Source organism: Hyperoodon ampullatus (assembly GCF_949752795.1).
Source record: "Hyperoodon ampullatus genome assembly, chromosome: 9".
Lineage (NCBI taxonomy): Eukaryota > Metazoa > Chordata > Mammalia > Artiodactyla > Ziphiidae > Hyperoodon > Hyperoodon ampullatus.
In genome coordinates this window covers 22,782,373-22,803,860 of record NC_136922.1, presented here as the reverse complement: position 1 = coordinate 22,803,860, position 21,488 = coordinate 22,782,373, and the positions used below count along the sequence as shown (strand labels likewise).

Sequence of the window (21,488 nt, the reverse complement as noted above, 5' to 3'; positions counted from 1 at the left end):
ATAAAATCAAATCCCACAACTGCTGGGTGGGTGACTCACAGACTGGAGAACACTTATACCACAGAAGTCCACCCACTGGAGTGAAGGTTCTGAGCCCCACGTCATGCTTCCCAACCTGCGGGTCCAGCAAGGGGAGGAGGAATTCCCAGAGAATCAGACTTTGAAGGCTAGCGGGATTTGATTGCATGACTTCGACAGCACTGGGGGAAACAGAGACTCCACTCTTGGAGGGCATGCACAAAGTAGTGTGCGCATTGGGACCCAGGGGAAGGAGCAGTGACCCCATAGGAGACTGAACCAGACCTACATGCTAGTGTTGGAGGGTCTCCTGCAGAGGCGGGGGGCGGCTGTGGCTCACCACGGGGACAGGGACACTGGCAGCAGAAGTTCTGGGAAGTACTCCTTGGCATGAACCTTCCCAGAGTCTGCCATTAGCCCCAGCAAAGAGCCTGTAGGCTCCAGTGCTGGGTCACCTCAGGCCAAACACCAACAAGGAGGGAACTCAGCCCCACCCATCAGCAGACAAGCAGATTAAAGTTTTACTGAGCTCTGCCCACCAGAGCAACAGCCAGCTCTACCCACCACCAGTCCCTCCCAACAGGAAGCTTGTACAAGCCATTTAGATAGCTTCATCCACCAGAGGGCAGACAGCAGAAGCAAGAAGAAATACAATTCTACAGCCTGTGTAACAAGAACCACACTCACAGAAATGTAGACAAAATGAAAAGGCAGAGGGCTATGTAACAGATGAAGAGACAAGATAAAACCCCAGAAAAACAACTAAATGAAGTGGAGATAGGCAACCTTCCAGAAAAAGAATTCAGAATAATGATAGTGAAGATGACCCAGGACCTAAGACAAAGAATGGAGGCAAAGATTGAGAAGATGCAAGAAACGCTTAACAAAGCCCTAGAAGAATTAAAGAACAAACACCTAGAAGAATTAAAGAACTAACAAACAGAGATGAACAATACAATAACTGAAATGAAAAATACACTAGAAGGAATCAATAGCGGAATAACTGAGGCAGAAGAATGGATAAGTGACCTGTAAGACAGAATGATGGAATTCACTGCTGTGGAACAGAATAAAGAAAAAAGAATAAAAAGAAATGAAGACAGCCTAAGGGACCTCTGGGACAACATTAAACACACCAATGTTCTCATTATAGGCGACCCAGAAGGAGAATAGAGAGAGAAAGGACCCAAGAAAATATTTGAAGAGATTATAGTCGAAAACTTCCCTAACATGGGAAAGGAAATAGCCACCCAAGTCCAGGAAGCACAGAGAGTCCCAGGGAGGATAAACCCAAGGAGAAACATGCTGAGACACATAGTAATCAAACTGACAAAAATTAAACACAAAGAAAAATTATTAAAAGCAGAAGGGAAAAATGACAAATAATATACAAAGGAACTCCCATAAGATTAACAGCTGATCTCTCAGCAGAAACTCTACAAACCAGAAGGGAGTGGCATGATATATTTAAAGTGATGAAAGGGAAGAAACTACAACCAAGGTTACTCTACCTGGCAAGAATCTCATTCACATTTGACAGAGAAATCAAAAGCTTTACAGACAAGCAAAAGCTAAAAGAATTCAGCACCACCAAACCAGTTCTACAACAAATGCTTAAGGAACTTCTCTAAGTGGGAAACACAAGAGAAGAAAAGGACCTACGAAAACAAACCCAGAACAATTAAGAAAATGGTATTAGAAATATAAATATCAATAATTACCTTAAATGTGAATGGATTAAATGCTCCAAACAAAAGACACAGGCTCGCTGACTGGATACAAAAACAAGACCCATCCATATGCTGTCTACAAGAGACCCACTTCAGACCTAGGGACACATACAGACTGAAAGTGAAGGGATGGAAAAAGATATTCCATGCAAATGCAAATCAAAAGAAAGCTGGAGTAGCAATACTCATATCAGATAAAATAGACTTTAAAGTAAAGAATGTTACAAGAGACAAGGAAGGACACTACATAATGATCAAGGGATCAATCCAAGAAGAAGATATAACAATTATAAATATATATGCATCCAACACAGGATCACCTCAGTACATAAGGCAAATGCTAACAGCTACAAAAGAGGAAATCGGCAGTAACACAATAATAGTGGGGGACTTTAACACCTCACTTACACCAATGGACAGATCATCCAGACAGAAAATTAATGAGGAAACAGAAGCTTTAAATGACACAATAGACCAAACAGATTTAATTGATATTTATAGGACATTGATCTGAAAATAGCAGATTACACTTTCCTCTCAAGTGCACATGCAACATTCTCCAGGATAGATCACATTTTGGGTCACAAATCAAGCCTCGGTAAATTTAAGAAAAATGAAATCATATCAAGCATCTTTTCTGACCACTACACTAGGATATTAGAAATCAATTACAGGGGAAAAAAAGGTTAAAAACACAAACACATGGAGACTAAACAATACGTTACTAAATAACCAAGAGATCACTGAAGAAATCAAAGAGAAAGTCAAAAAATACCTAGAGACAAATGACAACGAAGACACGACGATCCAAAACCTATGGGATGCAGCAAAAGCAGTTCTAGGAGGGAAGTTTATATCAATACAATCCTACCTCAAGAAACAAGAAAAATCTCAAATAAACAATCTAACCTTACACCTAAAGGAACCAGAGAAAGAAGAACAAACAAAACCCAAAGTTAGTAGAAGGAAAGAAATCATAAAGATCAGAGCAGAAGTAAATGAAATAGAAACAAAGAAAACAATAGCAAAGATCAATAAAACTAAAAGCTGGTTCTTTGAGAAGATAAACAAAATTGATAAACCTTTAGCCAAACTCGTCAAGAAAGAGAGGGAGAGGACTCAAATCAATAAAATTAGAAATGAAAAAGAAGTTACAACGAACACTGCAGAAATACAAAGCATCATAAGAGACTACAAGCAGCTCTATGCCAATAAAATGGACAACCTGGAAGAAATGGACAAATTCTTAGAAAGGTATAACCTTCCAAGACTGAACCAGGAAGTAATAGAAAATATGAACAGACCAATCACAAGTAATGACATTGAAACTGTGGTTAAAAATCTTCCAACAAACAGAAGTCCAGGACCAGATGGCTTCACAAGTGAATTCTATCAAACATTTAGAGAAAAGCTAACACCCACCCTTCTCAAACTCTTGAAAAAAATTGCAGAGGAAGGAACATTCCGAAACTCGTTCTACGAGGCCACCATCACTCTGATACCAAAATCAGACAAAGACACTACAAAAAAAGAAAATTACACACCAATATCACCGATGAATACATATGGAAAAATCCTCAACAAAATACTAGCAAACAGAATCCAACAACACATTAAAAGGATCATACACCATGATGAATTGGGATTTATCCCAGGGATACAAGGATTCTTCAATATACGCAAATCAACCAAAGTGATATGCCATATTAACAAACTGAAGAATAAGAACCATTTGATCATCTCAATAGATGCAGAAAAAGGTTTTGACAAAATTCAACACCCATTTATGATAAAAACTCTCCAGAAAGTGGGCATAAAGGGAACCGACCTCAACAAATAAAGGCCATATATGACAAACCCACAGCAAACATCATTCTCAATTGGTGAAAAACTGAAAGCATTTCCTCTAAGATCAGGAACAAGACAAGGATGTCCACTCTTGCCACTATTATTCAACATAGTTTTGGATGTCCTAGCTAGCCACGGCAATCAGAGAAGAAAAAGAAATAAAAGAAATACAAATTGGAAAAGAAGTATGACTGTCACTGTTTGCAGATGACATGATACTATACATAGAGAATCCTAAAGATGCCACCAGAAAACTACCAGAGCTAATCAATGAATTTGGTAAAGTAGCAGGATACAAAATTAATGCACAAAAATCTCTTGCATTCTTATACGCTAACAACAAAGATCAGAAAGAGATATTAAAGAAGCAATCCCGTTCACCACTGCAATAAAAAGAACAAAATACCTAGGAATAAACCTACCTAAGGAGGTAAAAGACCTGTACTCAGAAAACTATAAGACACTGATGAAAGAAATCAAAGATGACATGAACAGATGGAGAGATATACCATGTTCTTCGATTGGAAGAATCAATATGGTGAAAATGACTATACTACCCAAAGCAATCTACAGATTCAATGAAATCCTTATCAAATTACCAATGGCAATTTTTATAGAGCTAGAACAAAAAATCTTAAAATTTGTACAGAGACAAAAACGACTCCAAATAGCCAAAGCAATCTTGAGGGAAAAACATGGAGCTGGAGGAATCAGACTCCCTGACTTCAGACTATACTACAAAGCTACAGTCATCAAGACAATATGGTACTGGTGCAAAAACAGACATATAGATCAATGGAAGAGGATAGAAAGCCCAGAGATAAACCCATGCACCTATGGTCAACTAATCTATGACAAAGGAGGCAAGGATATACAATGGAGAAAAGACAGTCTCTTCAATAAGTGGTGCTTGGAAAACTGGACAGGTACATGTAAAAGAATGAAATTAGAACACTCCTTAACACCATACACAAAAATAAACTCCAAATGGATTAAAGACCTAAATGTAACACCAGACACTATAAACTGTTAGAGGAAAACATAGGAAGAACACTCTTTGACATAAATCACAGCAAGATCTTTTTTGACCCACCTCCTAGAGTAATGGAAATAAAAACAAAAATAAACAAATGGGACCTAATGAAACTTAAAAGCTTTTGCACAGCAAAGGAAACTATAAACAAATGAAAAGACAACCCTCAGAATGGGAGAAAATATTTGCAAACGAATCAAAGGACAAAGGATTAATCTCCAAAATATATAAACAGCTCATGCTGCTCAATATTAAAAAAACAAACAACCCAATCCAAAAATGGGCAGAAGCCCTAAATAGACATTTCTCCAAAGAAGACATACAGATGGCCAAGAGGCACATGAAAAGCTGCTCAACATCACTAATTATTAGAGAAATGCAAATCAAAACTACTATGAGATATCACCTCACACCAGTTAGAATGGGCATCATATCAGAAAATCTACAAACAACAAATGCTGAAGAGGGTGTGGAGAAAAGGGAACCCTCTTGCACTGTTGGTGGGAATGTAAACTGATACAGCCACTATGGAGAACAGTATGGAGGTTCCTTAAAAAACTAAAAATAGACCTACCATATGACCCAGCAATCCCACTACTGGGCATATACCCAGAGAAAACCATAATTCAAAATGCACCCTAATGTTCACTGCAGTACTATTTACAGTAGCCGGGTCATGGAAGCAACCTAAATGCCCATCGACAGATGAATGGATAAAGAAGATGTGGTACATATATACAATGGAATATTACTCAGCCATAAAAGGGAACCAAATTGGGTCATTTGTAGAGACGTGGATGGACCCAAGGACTGTCATACAGAGTGAAGTAAGTCAGAAAGAGAAAGACAAATATCATATATTAACGCATATATGTGGAATCTAGAAAAATTGTACAGATGAACCTGTTTGCAAGGCAGAAATAGAGACACAGAAGTAGAGAACAAACGTATGGTCACCAAGAGGGGAAAGCGGGGTGGGGGAGCGGGTGGTGGAGGTGGGATGAATTGGGAGATGGGGTTGACATGTATACAGTAATATGTATAAAATCGATAACTAACAAGAACCTTCTGTATAAAAAAATAAATAAATTAAATTAAATTTTAAAAAAAAGATGTGGAACATATATACAATGGCCTATTACTCAACCATAAAAAAGAATGAAATAATGTCATTTGCAGCAACATGGCTGGACCTAGAGATTAGCATACTAAATCAGTCAGACAGAGAAAGACAAATATCACATGATATCCCTTATATGTAGAATCTTAAAAAATACAAATGAACTTATTTACAAACAGCAATAGACCCACAGACATAGAAAACAAACTTATGGCTACCAAAGGGGAAAGGAGGCAGGGATAAACTGGGAGTTTGGGATTGACATATACACACTACTATATATAAAATAGATAATCAACAAGGACCTAATGTATAGCACATGGAACTCTACTCAATATTTTATAATAACCTATGTGGAAAACGAATCTGAAAAAAGTAGATATATATGTATGTATACATGAATCACTTTGCTGTACACCTGAAACTAGCACAACATTGTAAATCAACTATACTTCAGTAAAAATAAATACTTTTTCTTAAGAAAGTGATTTTTTGAAGAAAGTGGGAAAGGAAGATATTTGAAAGGAGATGGAGAGGAGAGAAAAATAGAGAGAAAGCAAAGGAAGATTCAGAAACACACAAGAATGGCCCCCACGTCGATTTTTCCAGTACTTCAGGCGATGTATTTAAGGGGAGAGGACTCTGAAGAGTCACCTCTGGGATCCCGTGGAGGTGATGAAGGTAAGGACACCAAGCTCAAGGGCCTCTTACCACCAAAGACTCCCCATCAGCGCTGATGATGCTAGCGTGGGAATACATTCAGTGCACAGCCCCAGGAGACGTGTTCTTCATACTTGGGCATGTGTGTGCCAGCACACTTATACACACACATCCACACGCGCACATACACACATACACACACACAAGTGCACACACGTGCACACGGTGTATACAGAGACATATAGGCATGCACACACACAGTCCACGTGAATGCAAATCCACACACATGTATATACCCACACACAGACATGCACACACATACACATATACACACATATACATTTGCACACATGCCCCACATATCCACACACACGTGTACAGACACATACAAATGCACACATGCATGTGCATGCAACACACACATGCCCACATGCACATCACAAAAGTGCACACAGCCTCACAGACACATACCTCCCACACACATACACCACCCACAGACAAAGCCACCCACTGATCCACGCACATGATCTAAACATACATACGCCATCTATTTCTAAGTGATATCCAACTTTTACTGTAAATACTAGGCATCGTTATAATACCTATAAATGGAAATGTGTGTGTGCATTTTTAAAGGTACAGTCTGTACTTAATGCCTTGTATTTACAATAATAATAGCATCTTGTTTATAAACCCATTCCATCCACCCTACCCCGGGAAAACAAGCCTCCGCCATGAGCACTTTGGTAAAGCACAGGAGTCCGGGTGCTCCCAGCTAAAGGCCTCGCCCAGGGCTCTTGGAGCATCCTCGTGGCCCCAGGACAGCAGCAGAGGAAACGCCGCTGAGAGGGGTGAGCCCGGGACATGCAGGTGATGGTAGCTGGGGCAGTGGGAACCCACCCGGCTCCCTCCAAGCCTTTAGATCACAGGGGACAGTGCTGCTGCCCCAGCAGGCCTGGTGGGAGCTGGGCAGGATGCTCTGCAGCCTCGGGCCAAGCTGCGGGCGTGAGGCTCACACGGTGACCATCGCTTCCTAGCAACTCAGCCCCTTCCAGTGGCACCAAGACCAGCTCTCCTCTGCCTCCACTGAGGCCTGCAAAGCCTCCTGGGCGTCTCGTCCACAGCCCCGTAGCTCCTGTCACCAGCAGGTAAACCGAGGCCCAGGGATGACCACGGGTGGCGGTTCTTCTGCCTCTGCTCCCATGGTGCTCCTCCGCAGCTGTCCCCTCTCCTCCGACCAGCCGAGGGGGCTGGTCCACAGAGACAGAGGGGCCAGCGGGGGCCTGAGGCCCCTACCCGACTCCCAGGCCTCACTCCCAGAGCCCTTGGTGAGAAGGCTGTGTGGCTCCATGCCCCCCCGCCCGGGGCCCCCCATGTCCCTCGGGGCGAGACCCCGGGTACTGACCTGCTTCTCATTCTCGTCCTCCAGCCTCAGCCGGTCCTCGATGCAGTTCCGGGCCTGCAGGAAGGCCTTCCTCTGGGAGCGCTCAGCCAGGATCCTCACGAAGACCCCGTACATGTTCACGCCAAGGAAGAGCAGGGCGTTGGCACCGAGCTGCAGGGGAGAGAACAGTGCAGAGGGCTACACACAGGGCCCAGCTCAGCAGAGGCTCCTACGCGTCCTCCGACCTCCAGCCCGTGAAATGACCACGCTAGCCAGACCCACAGTGCCAAGCCCGTTTCACACAGCCATGAGCCAGGCCTCATCCCTCACCCTGTGCAGGGGTCACCTGTGCTATAAGCTTGTCACGTAACGGAACAGTAGGAGAGGATGCAAGGTGTGTCCCCCGAAATTCACGTGGAAGTCCTCACCCCTGACCCCCCAGAGTGGGCCTGTATTTGGAGACAGGGTCTTCCAAAAGGTAATCAAGTTCAAATGAGGCCATTAGGCTGGGCCCTAATCCAACATGGCTGGTGTCCTTATAAGAAGAGGAGATCAGGACACAGACACGCACGGAGGGAAGACGATGTGAGGACACAGGGAGAAGACGGCCGTTGACACGCCAAGAAGAAAGGTTTCGGGAGAAACCAGCCTCCAGAACTGTGAGAAGTAATGTCTGTTGTTTAAGCCACCCAGTCTGGGCACTTTGTTACAACAGCCCGAGGAAACCATTACACCCAGAAGTTTTGAACGTGAAGACAGAGTGGTTATTCCCACAAAGGCAACATGGAAAGCTCTAGAGAGAAGCAGTGAAGGAAAGTTGATTAAAAACAAAAAAGAGGGCTTCCCTGGTGGCACAGTGGTTGGGAGTCCACCTGCCGATGCAGGGGACATGGGTTCGTGCCCTGGTCCGGGAGGATTCCACATGCCGTGGAGCGGCTGGGTCCGTGAGCCATGGCCACTGAGCCTGCGCATCCGGAGCCTGTGCTCCGTAACGGGAAAGGCCACAACAGTGAGAGGCCCGCGTATCACACACACACAAAAAAATGGTGCCCACTGTCACCCAGAACACCTCATTGTGACCTGAGCATCTCCATGTGACCTTGGCATCTCCGTGTGACCCGGGCATCTCCGTGTGACCCAACCATCTCCATGTGACCCCGAGTATCTCCATGTGACCCTGATCATCTTCGCTGTGCCCCTGAACACCTCCAAATCTGAGCGTCCCGCTAGCTGGAGCGTCCATGCTTTTAACCCGGTGCGGGGCTGGAACACAAATACATCTTCAACGCCTGTGCCACCTCTCACAGGCACAGTGGCCAGCACTGGCTGCACCTAGGTGCACTGCACTGGCCCCCATACCACGCAGTGTTTTCCGTGTCTAAAGGACCACCTGCTGTATTTTGGGATCAGCTCATGCCAATCTGTTGATGCAGGCGCTTTTCTGGTGGCAACGGGAAGACCAGCATATATGAAACAGTAAATTTGTAGTTTGGTGGAGTCAGTATTTAAATGCATACTAAGCATGTTTAAAACGCCCACAGGCAGTAGTGAACACGTTTCTAAAAATTCAAACAATAGTGAGTCTTTGCACTAAATGTGCTTCTCTCCCAGCAGACCCTTAATCACCTGTGGCTTCTGCACGCCCCTCCCAGCCTCTGTTTAAGATTTTGAACATGCAGAACGTATAACACACAGGACACCTCTCCCGAGATGCCCTCCAGCCCGTCAGCCCCACAGCTTCCGTGACCCCTGCAGTGAAGCCTCCAGCTGTCACTGTCGAGCGGAGTACACAGTCGGGTGAACAAGGAGTCCAACTGAGGGGCCAGGCGCCCGGGGTCAGCTCAGCACAGGGTGCAGGACGCCACAGGTCACACCTGGCAGATGCGGCTTTTCCAGAAAGCAGGGCCTAAGGTGGCCTGCGGCAGAAACAGGGCAAAGTGTGGGTCCCTACTGAGGTCTGGGCAGAGAGGTGAGGCATGGGGCGGGAGCAAAAGGGCCAGCAGAGGCTGGGCAGTTTGGTCAAGGGAAAGATCAGGAGCAGAGTGGGAGCGGGCTGGGTCACCGGGAGCCCCACCTTGTCACCTCCTCTACAGCCACCTTCTTCACACCTTCCCTTTACTCCGGCCATGGTGACCCCCCCCAGGGACATCGAGGCCCAGCTGGGCGGTCACTGAGTACCTAGCTGCCCTGCCAAACCGTCTGAGCTGCTCACATGGAAAACAGCCCCATGGCACACCCCACAGCTGGAGTCTGGCGGGCAGGGCAAGGCGGAAACAGCGATCTGGGGAGCGGGCAGGTCCTCTGCATTCACATTCACACACCCAGGGTGCTTCCACGCGCCCCAGCGATCTTCCCGCAGCAGAGCGGAAGAGGAGGCCGTCCACGAGACGGCAAAGCTGCCGGCACACCTGCCCCCCTGCATTCCCACACGCGCCCACATCAGCAGCCATGGTGCCGGGCACACAGCAGCGACAAGAGGCAGAGCCCCTGCCCCCACGGGGCACAGCGAGGTATCAAGACTGGCTTCCTAATCAGTGATCAGGGACGAGGGTGGCAAGGCAGAGAGAAACCGGTCCAGAGGTCACCTGCGGCGGGGGTAGCCTAGAGAGGGCGCGGCACACCCAGCAGACCCGCACACCTGGCCTCAGCATCCAGGCCCCCGAGGACCTTCCCACAGCCCACGCTGCCCTGGATGCCAGGCCGCTGCCAGGACCTCAATCCTGCACCTTTCCCACCCTTGGAAGGCTTGCCCTTCGAGCTCTCTTCCTTGTCTAGCTGCAACTCCACAGCCCAACAGGACAGCCCCCTGCCCTTCACACTCCGGAATCGAAGCCAGCTCCGTGCACAACCCTGTGCCTGGGGTGCTCCTCCGGCCGCAAGGGAATCCTCGTCTGTCTCTCCTCCCCCGGGGACCGCCCTCTGCCCAGTCCAGCCGGTCCCACTGCCCACTGCCCACGGGCACCCCCCTCCCCTTCAGCTGGGACCTACAACTTCCAACCATCATCCTAGGCAGCAAGCATCTGATTATTTCTTTCCCCTGAAAATGAGATCCTTCTCTTAACTCCTCTTCCTCTCCCAGGCCTGCCCATTTTTCTCCCCTTTGCAGCAAAACTCCTGAAAAGGCCTCACCTCACCCCCGCCTGGGCCGCACCCCAGCCTGCCTTCCCTTCCACAGCTGCCCTGGGCGGTCTGTGACCAGGTCGGGGCCACCTTCACATCCTGAGCCCAGGCTCAGGTCCCAGTGTCCAGCCCACCGTCAGCACCCCTCCCCTGGCCCCTTCCCCAGCCTCCTCTGGTCCATGCCTCGCACCTGGACCCCTCTCCACCGCAAACTCCACCCCTCGTGTGTCTCACCCACACTCACCTTGGGAGCCCAGTCCTGTGCCAAAGACCCCAGATCGGCGCCTTCAGCTTGGACCAGCCAGCCGTGCCCCTCCCCAGCCCATGCACGTCCCTAGCTCAACCCTGCATGGGACAGACCCTCGCAGGACCCCTGCTCAGCCCCAGCACTCACCCCAGTAGCCTCTCCCACCTCAGCTAACCTGGGTCCCTGGAAGCCTCTCAGGCTTGGGCCCATTGCCCCCACCAGCAAATCCTCCCGGCTCCGTCTCCAACAGACAGGGTGCTGACACCCCGCTGCCGACGGCTGCCTGGCTGCCGAGCTACCTCCTGACCCGCCCTGTGCTTCTCCCAGCCCTGCAGGCTCCCCGCACGGTCCTCTGCTCTGAACCCCTGGCCCGCAGTCTTCCTGTGCCCAGAGCCCTCCGTGGCCCAGGCCAGAGGCCCCTACATCCTGTCCTCCTCGTGTCCCCCTGGCCTCGCCTGCTCTCTTAGGGCCTCTGCCCTGCGTCCCTGGGTGGGAATCCCTTTCCCATACAGCGCCTGGCTCACCCCCGACCTCCAGGGCCTCCACTCACATGTCACCTTCTCAAAACAGCTTACCTGACCCCTGTGTCTAAAAATGCACACACTCTCACCTGGGCTTTGAGTATTCTCCCACTGACCAGTTCTATTTCTTTCCTTCTTCCTTTCCTTCTATTGTTTTCAGCAGTTACCGTCTTCCAACACGTTATATGACATTAACTCACTTGTCACCTTCCCTGCCTGCTGTCTGACCCTCGAGGGGCCTCAGTCCGCCAGGTCCATGACTGATCCGGGAGCCTGGAACAGAGCCTCTCGTATCGTAGCAGGTGCCTGGTATTTCTTGAATGAATAACTGAGGACACAGGGGTGGTGAGGGGGCTGGGCCCCGTCACATTGCTGGAAAGGGACGGAGGGAGGACTCACACTCAGACACCTGCACTGCCCAACCTCCCTCCAGGCTGTCTCGGACGAGACCTGATAAAACTGTGTCCCAACTCTCATATGCATCGTCAGATGGGCAGTGGGGAGGGACCCCAGCTTTTCCACGATCAAGAGAGGCACACAGGGCTTCCCTGGTGGCGCAGTGGTTGGGAGTCCGCCTGCCGATGCGGGGGGCGCGGGTTCGTGCCCCGGTCTGGGGGGATCCCGCGTGCCGCGGAGCGGCTGGGCCCGTGGGCCATGGCCGCTGGGCCTGAGCGTCCGGAGCCTGTGCTCCGCAACGGGAGAGGCCCGCCTACTGCAAAAAAAAAAAAAAAAAAAAAAAAAAAAAAAAGAGAGGCACATAAGAGGCGAGGTATCAGGCTTCCCTGGTGTCGCAGTGGTTACGAATCCGCCTGCCAATGCAGGGGACACGGGTTCGAGCCCTGGTCCAGGAAGATCCCACATGCCACGGAGCAACTAAGCCCACGCGCCACAACTACTGAGCCTGTGCTCTAGAGCCCGCAAGCCACAACTACTGAGCCCACGTGCCACAACTACTGAAGCCCACGCGCCTAGAGCCCGTGCTCTGCAACAAGAGAAGCCACCACAATGAGAAGCCTGCGCACCGCAATGAAGAGTAGCCCCCGCTCGCCACAGCTAGAGAAAGCCCGCGTGCAGCAGCAAAGACCCAACACCGGCAAAAATAAAAACAAGTAAACAAATAAATTTTTTTTTTTTTTTTTGGCGGTACGCGGGCCTCCCACTGCTGTGGCCTCTCCTGCTGCGGAGCACAGGCTCCGGACGCGCAGGCCCAGCGGCCATGGCTCACGGGCCCAGCTGCTCCGCGGCATGTGGGATCCTCCCGGACCGGGGCACAAACCCGTGTCCCCTGCATCGGCAGGCGGACTCTCAACCACTCTGCCACCAGGGAAGCCCTATTTTTTAAAATGGATCAAAGATCTAAATAGAAGAGCTAGACTGGGAAAAATATTTAAAAAAAAAAAACAAAAAACAAAGAGGCAAGGCATCAACATGTCCTAGTGTCTGAAAGTGACGTGGCTTCTGGGGCAGGCTGAGCTGGTGGGAGCTGCTGGGACACAGCCCACAGACACATGCACACGTGGACCAGATCACGCAGCCCAGGGAACTGCACTGGAGCGTGCAGGGCAGGCCTGGCAGGAGCATCCCCCTCCCAAGCCCTTGCCCTGCAGGCCCCGTGACCTGGGCAGACGGCCAGCAGAGGAAGCACTGCAGGGAAAAGGATGAGATCACCTGGCGACAGGTGTGCATGGCCACGGCAGCTCAGCAGCCTCTGCCCATGGGGCAGGCAGCCAACCCCACCCCACAGTGGGCACTGGGGGTCCCCCGGCCCCTTGGGAGGGCCAGTGTAGAGCAGGGAGAAGCTGGCACCGCGCAGTGGGTGGGCGCCTGGTGTCATCAGTCAACATGAACTGTCCAGATGTCCCCTGTGGCGGGCAGGGCTCTCCCGTGCCGGCCACTCCAGGTCCCAAAGGGCCAAGTGAGCCTTGCCGGGGCTGAGAGGAGATGAGCTCTGAGGCTGGATTGAGAACAAACAGGCCTGGTCTGGCACGTGGAATGGAGGCCTTTTCTGAGTCCACAGTGACCACAAAGCTACAGACCCAGCCAGGAGGCTAAGGCCACCACCTGGAGGGCACAGGGGGGAGGGCGGCTAGACCTTCTGTCTGTGTCCCCTCATCCGAGCGGCCCCGCTGGGGACTTCCGGGGCACCCACTCTGTCGGTCGGACGTGTGTTCAGAATCACTGATTCAGTGACTGCAGGAAGCCACGACGAAGCGCATCTTTCTCTTAACCGTGACGTATGGATGGTACTCGCAGCACTTCCCAATATTCTGCCACTCTTGTGACACAGGGCAGAGACTTGGAGGGAGAATTCCTCATCACGCGTTTACATCCCTGCAGTTGGCCTGCACTCAGGAAGGCACACAACTGCTCTCCAGCCGGAGGGCCCCCGCCCGCTGCCCCGCAGACCCCACATGTCCCGCTGATGGAATCACACGCCCAGGTCTTGGCTAGTTTCTCAGGCAGGGCTGGGAGCCCTCGTCAACTGAGCATCTCCTGCGCCCAGGAGTTCTAAGCACCACCGGCACTTAGCCGTCCCACGTCTCTGCTCCCTCCTTGGCACACCGCCCTAGAGCTCCTTCAAGACTCTCACCTTCCACTCCGGCCCCCAGGCCCCGCTGCGCTGCCCTCAGCTCTCCCGCTGCCGCTCAGCACGAGGCCACAGCAGCTTCGCTTCCTGCACAACCAACAGGGCTCACTGCCCCCCACCCCTTTACACGCACCTGAACGGCGCATCACTGTGAATTTTTTTTTTTTTTTTTTTTTTTTGCGATACGCGGGCCTCTCACTGCTGCGGCCTCTCCCGTTGCGGAGCACAGGCTCCGGACGCGCAGGCTCAGCGGCCATGGCTCACGGGCCCAGCCGCTCCGCGGCATGTGGGATCTTCCCGGACCGGGGCACGAACCTGTGTCCCCTGCATCGGCAGGCGGACTCTCAATCACTGCACCACCAGGGAAGCCCCAAAGGGATTTCTTAAAATGGGATCACTGGGGGGAAGGGACGCTTCAGGGAGACTGGGGGAGGGCGTCTGCCAACCACCTGTCACCCCACCCTGGGAACCCCCAGGGCCCTCCCACCTGGAGCCCCCCTGATGTGAACCACGAGGACCAGGCGTTCCCCCCACCCCCGCACCTTGCCAGCCGGGAGCTTCCTCACACACCCAACGCATCTACTGATCCAAACCAGCCACCCCCGGGGTTTCCCCAGGGTTCAGGAGTTTTCCTTTTCCCCATGAAGCTCTCTTGGACTTCCCTGGCAGTCCAGTGGTTAAGACTCCGCGCTTCCACTGCAGGGGGCACGGGTTCAACCCCTGGTCGGGGAACTAAGATCCCACATGCCTCGTGATGTAGCAAAAAAAAAAAAAAAAGTCCCCCCATGAAGCTCTCTGAACTCGCAGCCTGGCCGGAGGTGCCCAGAAGATGGTGCCCACGTGGTTTAGCACCTGCTGTGCAGAAACCACAAGGGAGACAGGCCAGGGGTCACCGTGAGCTCCTCAGAGATGCAGGAGACCACAGGCTGAGGGATGGAGAGTCAGGGGAGGAGGCATTGCGAGGCATCACCCGCCGCTCCTGCAGCAGTGATCCCATCCTGGGCCCAGTGCAGCCCGGCTGCACTCCTGGCGAGCCCGTGGGGCACGGACATCACTCACTGCTCAGCACAGGAAAGAAACAGCAGCAGATCACCCCTGGGGCTCTCCGGGAAGGCCCCAAGACAACATCTGGGCCAGGGGAGTTAGCAGCCAGTCCGGGCAGAATTGCCCAGCCCAGGGGAGCCCACGGCTTCTTGCCACGGACGGCAGTCGGCAGCACTGGAACTGTGCCCGGGCACCTCTAAGGCCCACGTGGGAAACTGCCACTTGACCCGAAAAAGACTTGTGCCACGTCTCAGTGCCCCTCAGTGGACCTCCTCCCAGGTGGGGATGTCCAAGGGGCTCCCACTCCAGGGGGACCCTCCAGTACTGGACACTAGGCAAATGGATGTCTCTTTGGCGTGGTGAGACAGCAATCCAGAAGAAAGCCCCTCCTCCGGAGCCCGACCACTGGCTTCTGGGCTCCGAGGCTGGGCCGGGGCTGGCACACAGGTGACCAGCAGGACCACACCCGGCCTGGGGCTGCTTTCCCCGGGGACGATGGCACCAGGACCGCTGCGGCTCTCACGGCCCCAGCCAAGGGGCTGCTCACGGCCCGGTCCCCACGTGGACCCAGGAGTGTGGTCTGCACTGCACCTCCTCCCTAAGGGAGACCCCATGCTGGCGCCAATTCCACAGGGCCCAGGCGGGTGGGGCATAATCCCACCTGGCCAAGAGTCCCCCAGCACAGTGACCACGCCCAGTGTAGACACGGGGCCCAGCCTCGCCCCTGGGACCCTTGCCCCCCAAACTCCCCATCTCATAAGGGGCCATCTCAGAACGGGGGGCTGAGCTGAGAGACAGGGCCAAGCACCCCGTTGGTGCTGAAGCACACGTGGGCTGAGTTCCAGACACTCACACCCCCGACCCTCTGTTCCCCAGTGGAATTCCGCTGGGCTGGGCTTCCCCCAAAGGCTCCTCTGCAGGGCGCTTGGTCAGCCCCAAGTATGTAAAGACAGAAGAAGCCAAACAGAGAAAGCACAGAGCGCCTGGGTCAGACCTGGACCACCCAGAGGGCCCCGCCCCATCTCCAAAGGGCCCTCAGGAAAGACTCTTTAGATTTACAAGCTGGGCAGTTAAACGGGAAAAGAAGCCACCTGACGTGTGTTCCTGGTGTCCTCAGAGGGACCCTTCATAAAGGGAAGCAACACACACACACCACAAAGAAAAAAACAAAAATTTTAAAAGGTTCACGGCAATTTGGAAAAGAGTTCAAATATCAGCAGAAGATCGTCCCCCCGTCACTGCACCCACAGCCCCGGTCGCTGCTCTCACACTCCCGTGGTCTCCAGGACCATGTCCCACCTCCACGGCAGGCCTGAGACCCGAGGAGCCCCGTGCTCTGTCCACTGTCCCAGGCCGGCCGCTCACCTGTCCCCCTTCCCCCATCCACGTACAGAGCGTGTCGCACCCCAAATGCCCCCGTGGCCCATGCAGCGCGCAGCTCCGGGGAGACCACGCTCTCCCCTCGGCGCTTCTCCCGCTCACTGATGCCTCTGCCCGCAAGGGTTCCCCTCCTTTCACTCGGCGGCCTCCTGACCCCCCAATCCCGAGGCACCCCAAGGTCACCCCTATTCAGCATTCAAACTCCCCACTGAACTTGATCCATTTTCAACCTGCCGCCGCCCAGACTGTCCCCAGCACGGGACTCAGGGCCCGTCCTGCAGAGAAGCCAGGTGTGTGGACTCGAGGGTGCGGCTCCAAGGAGGTCCTCCTCAGCCACAGAGGGCAGTGCGGTCACAAGACAAGGAGGGAGCTGCTGCCCAAAGCACCCACCCCCCGCTCCACCACCCCCTGACTCCCCACACGCCCCCCACCCCACCCTGCAGAGCCGCTGTGCGTTCGGTCTGTGGGCCAGGCCCTAAGACCCTCGGGTCCCTCTCACCTCCTTTCCAAGGGTGCTCACAGGGGGACCCATTCATTCCCACCTCTGCTCAGTCACCGTAAGCCGGGTGGTGCTCTCGCCGTCTTTTCAGGCATAGCTGGCTTTTCAACATCGCTCACAGGTGTGTTGTCAAATTAATGTAATTGCTTCTTAGCTCTGTTTTCCAATTAATAGAAGTATTTTAGGGCTACTGTCTTTCGAAAGAAGAAGGGCGGAATGTTGATAACTGTTGGGCTGAGGGCTTCTACCCAAGAAACCACCACGTTGGTCCCTCTACTCTTGTGTGTGACTGAAGTTTCCGTAATAAAAATAAAATAAAAACAAGTTATTTTTTAAAAGATTCTGATGGGCTCTTGTGAGCTCCTGCCATCGGGTTTCTAAGCCCCAAGGCTGAGGCCCGCTGGGCTGTGGCCACCACACCTAGGTAGGGGCAGGGTGACCCAGGCGCAGTGCTATGTAACCCTCGGCATCTTCATCGAGGGCACCTCCTGGTGTTGGGGTCCCGGCTCACCCCACCTGCTGGTGCACAAGTGAGCTGGGCCACAGGACCGTGTGCCTCCAAGTCCCACCCACCCGTCCGCAGCACCTGCAGTATTTCAGCACCTCTGTTCACCTTTACACACCTGGACACCAACTCTATCCACAAAGAGGATCTCACCCCACTGCCCATTTCTGACCCTTGAACAAACTGGACTTCAGAAAAGGGTCCCACGGCACAGGGCGCTCCAGGGACACAGTGAGTACCCAGGAACCACTTGTGATTCCTGCAGGTAAGGATCTGCTTTAAAATAAAGCATCAGGGGCTTCCCTAGTGGCACAGTGGTTAAGAATCCGCCTGCCAATGCGGGGGACACGGGTTCGAGCCCTGGGCCAGGAAGATCTCACATGCCGCGGAGCAACTAAGCCCGTGTGTCATGGCCGCTGAGCCTGCGCTCTAGAGCCCGCGAGCCACAGCTACTGAGCCCGTGCGCCTAGAGCCCGTGACTCTGCAACAAGAGAAGCCACCACACGCAGTGGTTGAGAGTCCGCCTGCCGATGCAGGGGATACGGGTTCGTGCCCCGGTCTGGGAGGATCCCATATGCCGCGGAGCGGCTGGGCCCGTGAGCCATGGCTGCTGAGCCTGCGCATCCGGAGCCTGTGCTCCGCAACGGGAGAGGCCACAACAGTGAGAGGCCCGCATACCACAAAAAAAAAAAAAAAAAAAAAAAAAAGAGAAGCCACCACAGTGAGAAGCCTGCGCACCTCAACGAAGAGTAGCCCTGCTCGCTGCAACTAAAGAAAGCCCGCGTGCAGCAATGAAGACCCAACGCAGCCAAAAATAAAAAAATAAAATAAATAAATTTTTTAGAAATTAAAAAAAAATAAATAAAGCATCAGAGATATTTCCAAATCCTTAGGCTAAACCAGTGATTCCCCAGATGTGCTCACTGAGCTTCTCATCCACGCAGCAGGGCACATGTGTTTGGGAAAGCAGCCATCTTGCAAAACAAGTTCAAAGAGCACACATTTCAGATCCCTTTGGCCACGGCTGATTCAGGAGGCAACGCCTTCTCTTAACAAGAGAGTGTTTCTGCCATAAGGAAACTAGGCAAGGCACTAAGAAAAATGCACTGACGATTTCACAGAAGGTCATCAGCACAAGGCTCCCCCTCCCACCAAAGCCCACGACCAAGCTCTCGCAGCAGCAGTGGGCAGAGTGTAGAGCGGACGCCTCCCTCAGAGGCTCACATGCAGCACAAGACTGCCAGTGCAGATGTGGGAAGCACCCTTGGAAGAATGCAGTCTCACACGGGCTCATCAGGCAGCTGCTGAGAAGGGCGCTAGGGGGACAGTGCACGGGACAAGAGGCCACACAGGAGGGCCGGCCGGAGGACGAGGGTCCCAGGCACGGCCCAGGTTCGAGGGGGCAGGCCCTGCTGTGGTCGGTCATTCTCCTTGTCCAGAATGTGGCATCTGACATCCCCCAACCTGGGCACATGGTGCCTTGGGCCCCATACGAGCCACTGCATGAACAACAAGGCCCATCCATCCATCGGAGTCAGCTGTGCTCCTGGAAAGCCAGGGTCTACTTCAGCAAAGGAAAAGCTGGACCCTGCTATAGTTACTCTGTACTTCAGAATCAAACTAGAAAGCTGCCTTCAGATCAGGAATGTGCCCACAGGGAGGGCTTCCCCCTCTGCAGGGCGTGGCCAGCAGGAGGGAGCACCCAGCATGTCCAGTGACCCTGACGCACCACGGATGGGAGTCCCGTCCCCAGGGTCCCTCTCCTGGGCATCCTGTCCCCCTGCACCCGGATCCCTCACCTGGACCTCCCCTCCACCTACCTGCACGAGGGGCCCCTCACCTGGGATCCCTCATAAGCACCCTGGTCCTGGGCCTGCAGCAGCCCCGCTGCCCACAGGGTCCCCACAGTCTGCGACCGCCTGGCCAGGCCCCCTTCCAAGCTGCACTGCCCACCTCGGCAAGTGCCCCCAACTCCAGACCTAGACACACAACGGCCCTGCTCGCTGTCCCTCTGCCCAGGCTGTGGGCCCTCAGATCACAGACCTTGTACCAAGCCTGACACAAGGCAGGTGCTGGATTCTGAAAGAAGAGTGGGTGGCCTCAAACCCAGACACCCAGACTCTGCAGGTCCGGGGTGGGACTCAGGGCTCTGGATGCCACCAACACATGCACACCCACGTGAACACATTCACATCCCTGCACACCAGGATGCATGCACATGTGTACACACGGGCACCTACGTGTGCACACACATGCACATACATTACACGTGTGCACTCGTGCGCGCGCACACGTCCACAACACGCGCAGGTGCATGCAGAGGCCCCACCCCCCAGAGCCGTGCGCATGCTCTGCACGGCCCCACCCAGAGAACCCTGGCAGCTCGGTATCAAGGCAGATGCCACCACTCTCCAATCCAAGAAGACAGGGTCCAGGAGCGAAGGGGACAGAGCAGGAGCCAGGGAGAACGAAGACAGGAGGGACGCGGACGCGGCAGTGAGGGGCAGCCTGCAGTGGGCGGGGAGGCCGCGCCAGCCCCATGCCACGCCCCGCGCGTGGACGTGAGCCCGGGGAAGCCCAGCCTGCCCTGCCTGGACTGACGCAAAGCAGACAGAGGGCAGAGGGACACAGCCGGTGGGGGTCCCGGCCCTTGTCACGCGCCCCCAAGGCTCTCAGTCCTACACGCACGGCCCCGTCACCCAACCTCCCCACCTGGGCAGAGCCTGGGGCCTGGTCTCATTTCATGCACTGGTCGTGGAGTTGGAGGGCCCCAGGCCCCATTTCCCTCGGGGGAGACACGTCCACCCGGAAAACAGTAAAAATGATCAGAGTGTGTTGCTTGAACGTGTGTGAGCGCGCCTGTGTGTGTGCATGTGGGTGTGTTCCTGTGTGAGCGTGCAAGGGTGTGTGTTTATGTGTGCATGTACACACGTGTGAGAGCACGTGCGTACAAGTGGGAATGTGAGTGAGCATGAGTGTGCTTGTATTGCATTTGTGTGGGTGTGAGTGTGCACTCGAGTGTGTTTGTATGTGTGCATGCACATGCGTGTGAGAGAGACGACGAACCACATTTGACTCACATCCTCAAACATGGCGGAACCCAGCACTTTAGGGGCGGGAAGGTCTTTTCTGCCTGCATGGCTCAGCCCCTCGGTGCAAACTAAGGTGCCTGCAGTCCGGGAACAGGGTCTCACCTGGAGGTGCAGGGGCGGGGTGGTGGCCCAGGCCTCCTGGCTGCCATGTGGCCCTTCCTGCCCAGCCTGGCACGTGGACGAGCAGAGCCCTGGCCCTGGGGAGGCCTCAGCACAGACACAGCCCTCTGGCTGCCGCTGCCAGGGACCCAAGCTGGGCTGTGCTACGGGAGGGCTCCCAACAGCACACAGGCCGGAAGCGATGGAAACACCCCAAAGGGCACAGTCTGGACAGACGGCCTGCCACCGGCATCCTGCGCATCTCTTTCAGCGTTTGACCAAGACCAGACACAGGGTCACCGAGGTAGGGAAAACTCGTAGGTCACAGGCTATGCTCAATTTGTGATGACAAGAGGAGACTCCCACTTCACTGAGTGCTGGTCCCACGCTGCGGGGAAGCCACGGTCCCAGAGGGCCACCTGCACCTACACAACTGCGGGCGTGACCTCGGAGGAAACTGAGGCACAGGGTAAGTCCCCTGCCCACCGCACCACAGCTCGGAGCAGAGGTCCCGCGGTGCTGGGAATTCCGACCCACCTCATCTGAGTCAGGAAATGATCCGAGGACATTTCTGGGCTCCAAGCCTGCAGGAACACAGAGC

The 21,488-nt window shown here is 53.1% G+C and overlaps 1 protein-coding gene across 2 annotated transcripts in view; it reads right to left on the bottom strand.

The window, feature by feature from the left end:
* Nucleotides 1-21,488, bottom strand: part of ADCY1 (adenylate cyclase 1) — a gene marked incomplete at both ends in the record, with an annotated part of 118,954 nt that overhangs the window by 91,677 nt on the left and 5,789 nt on the right. For both annotated transcript variants that reach the window (XM_079711780.1, XM_079711779.1), the window contains one exon: nt 7,815-7,964. In XM_079711780.1, the coding sequence (XP_079567906.1) occupies nt 7,815-7,964 (150 nt within the window). The remainder of the gene's footprint in view (nt 1-7,814; nt 7,965-21,488) is intronic.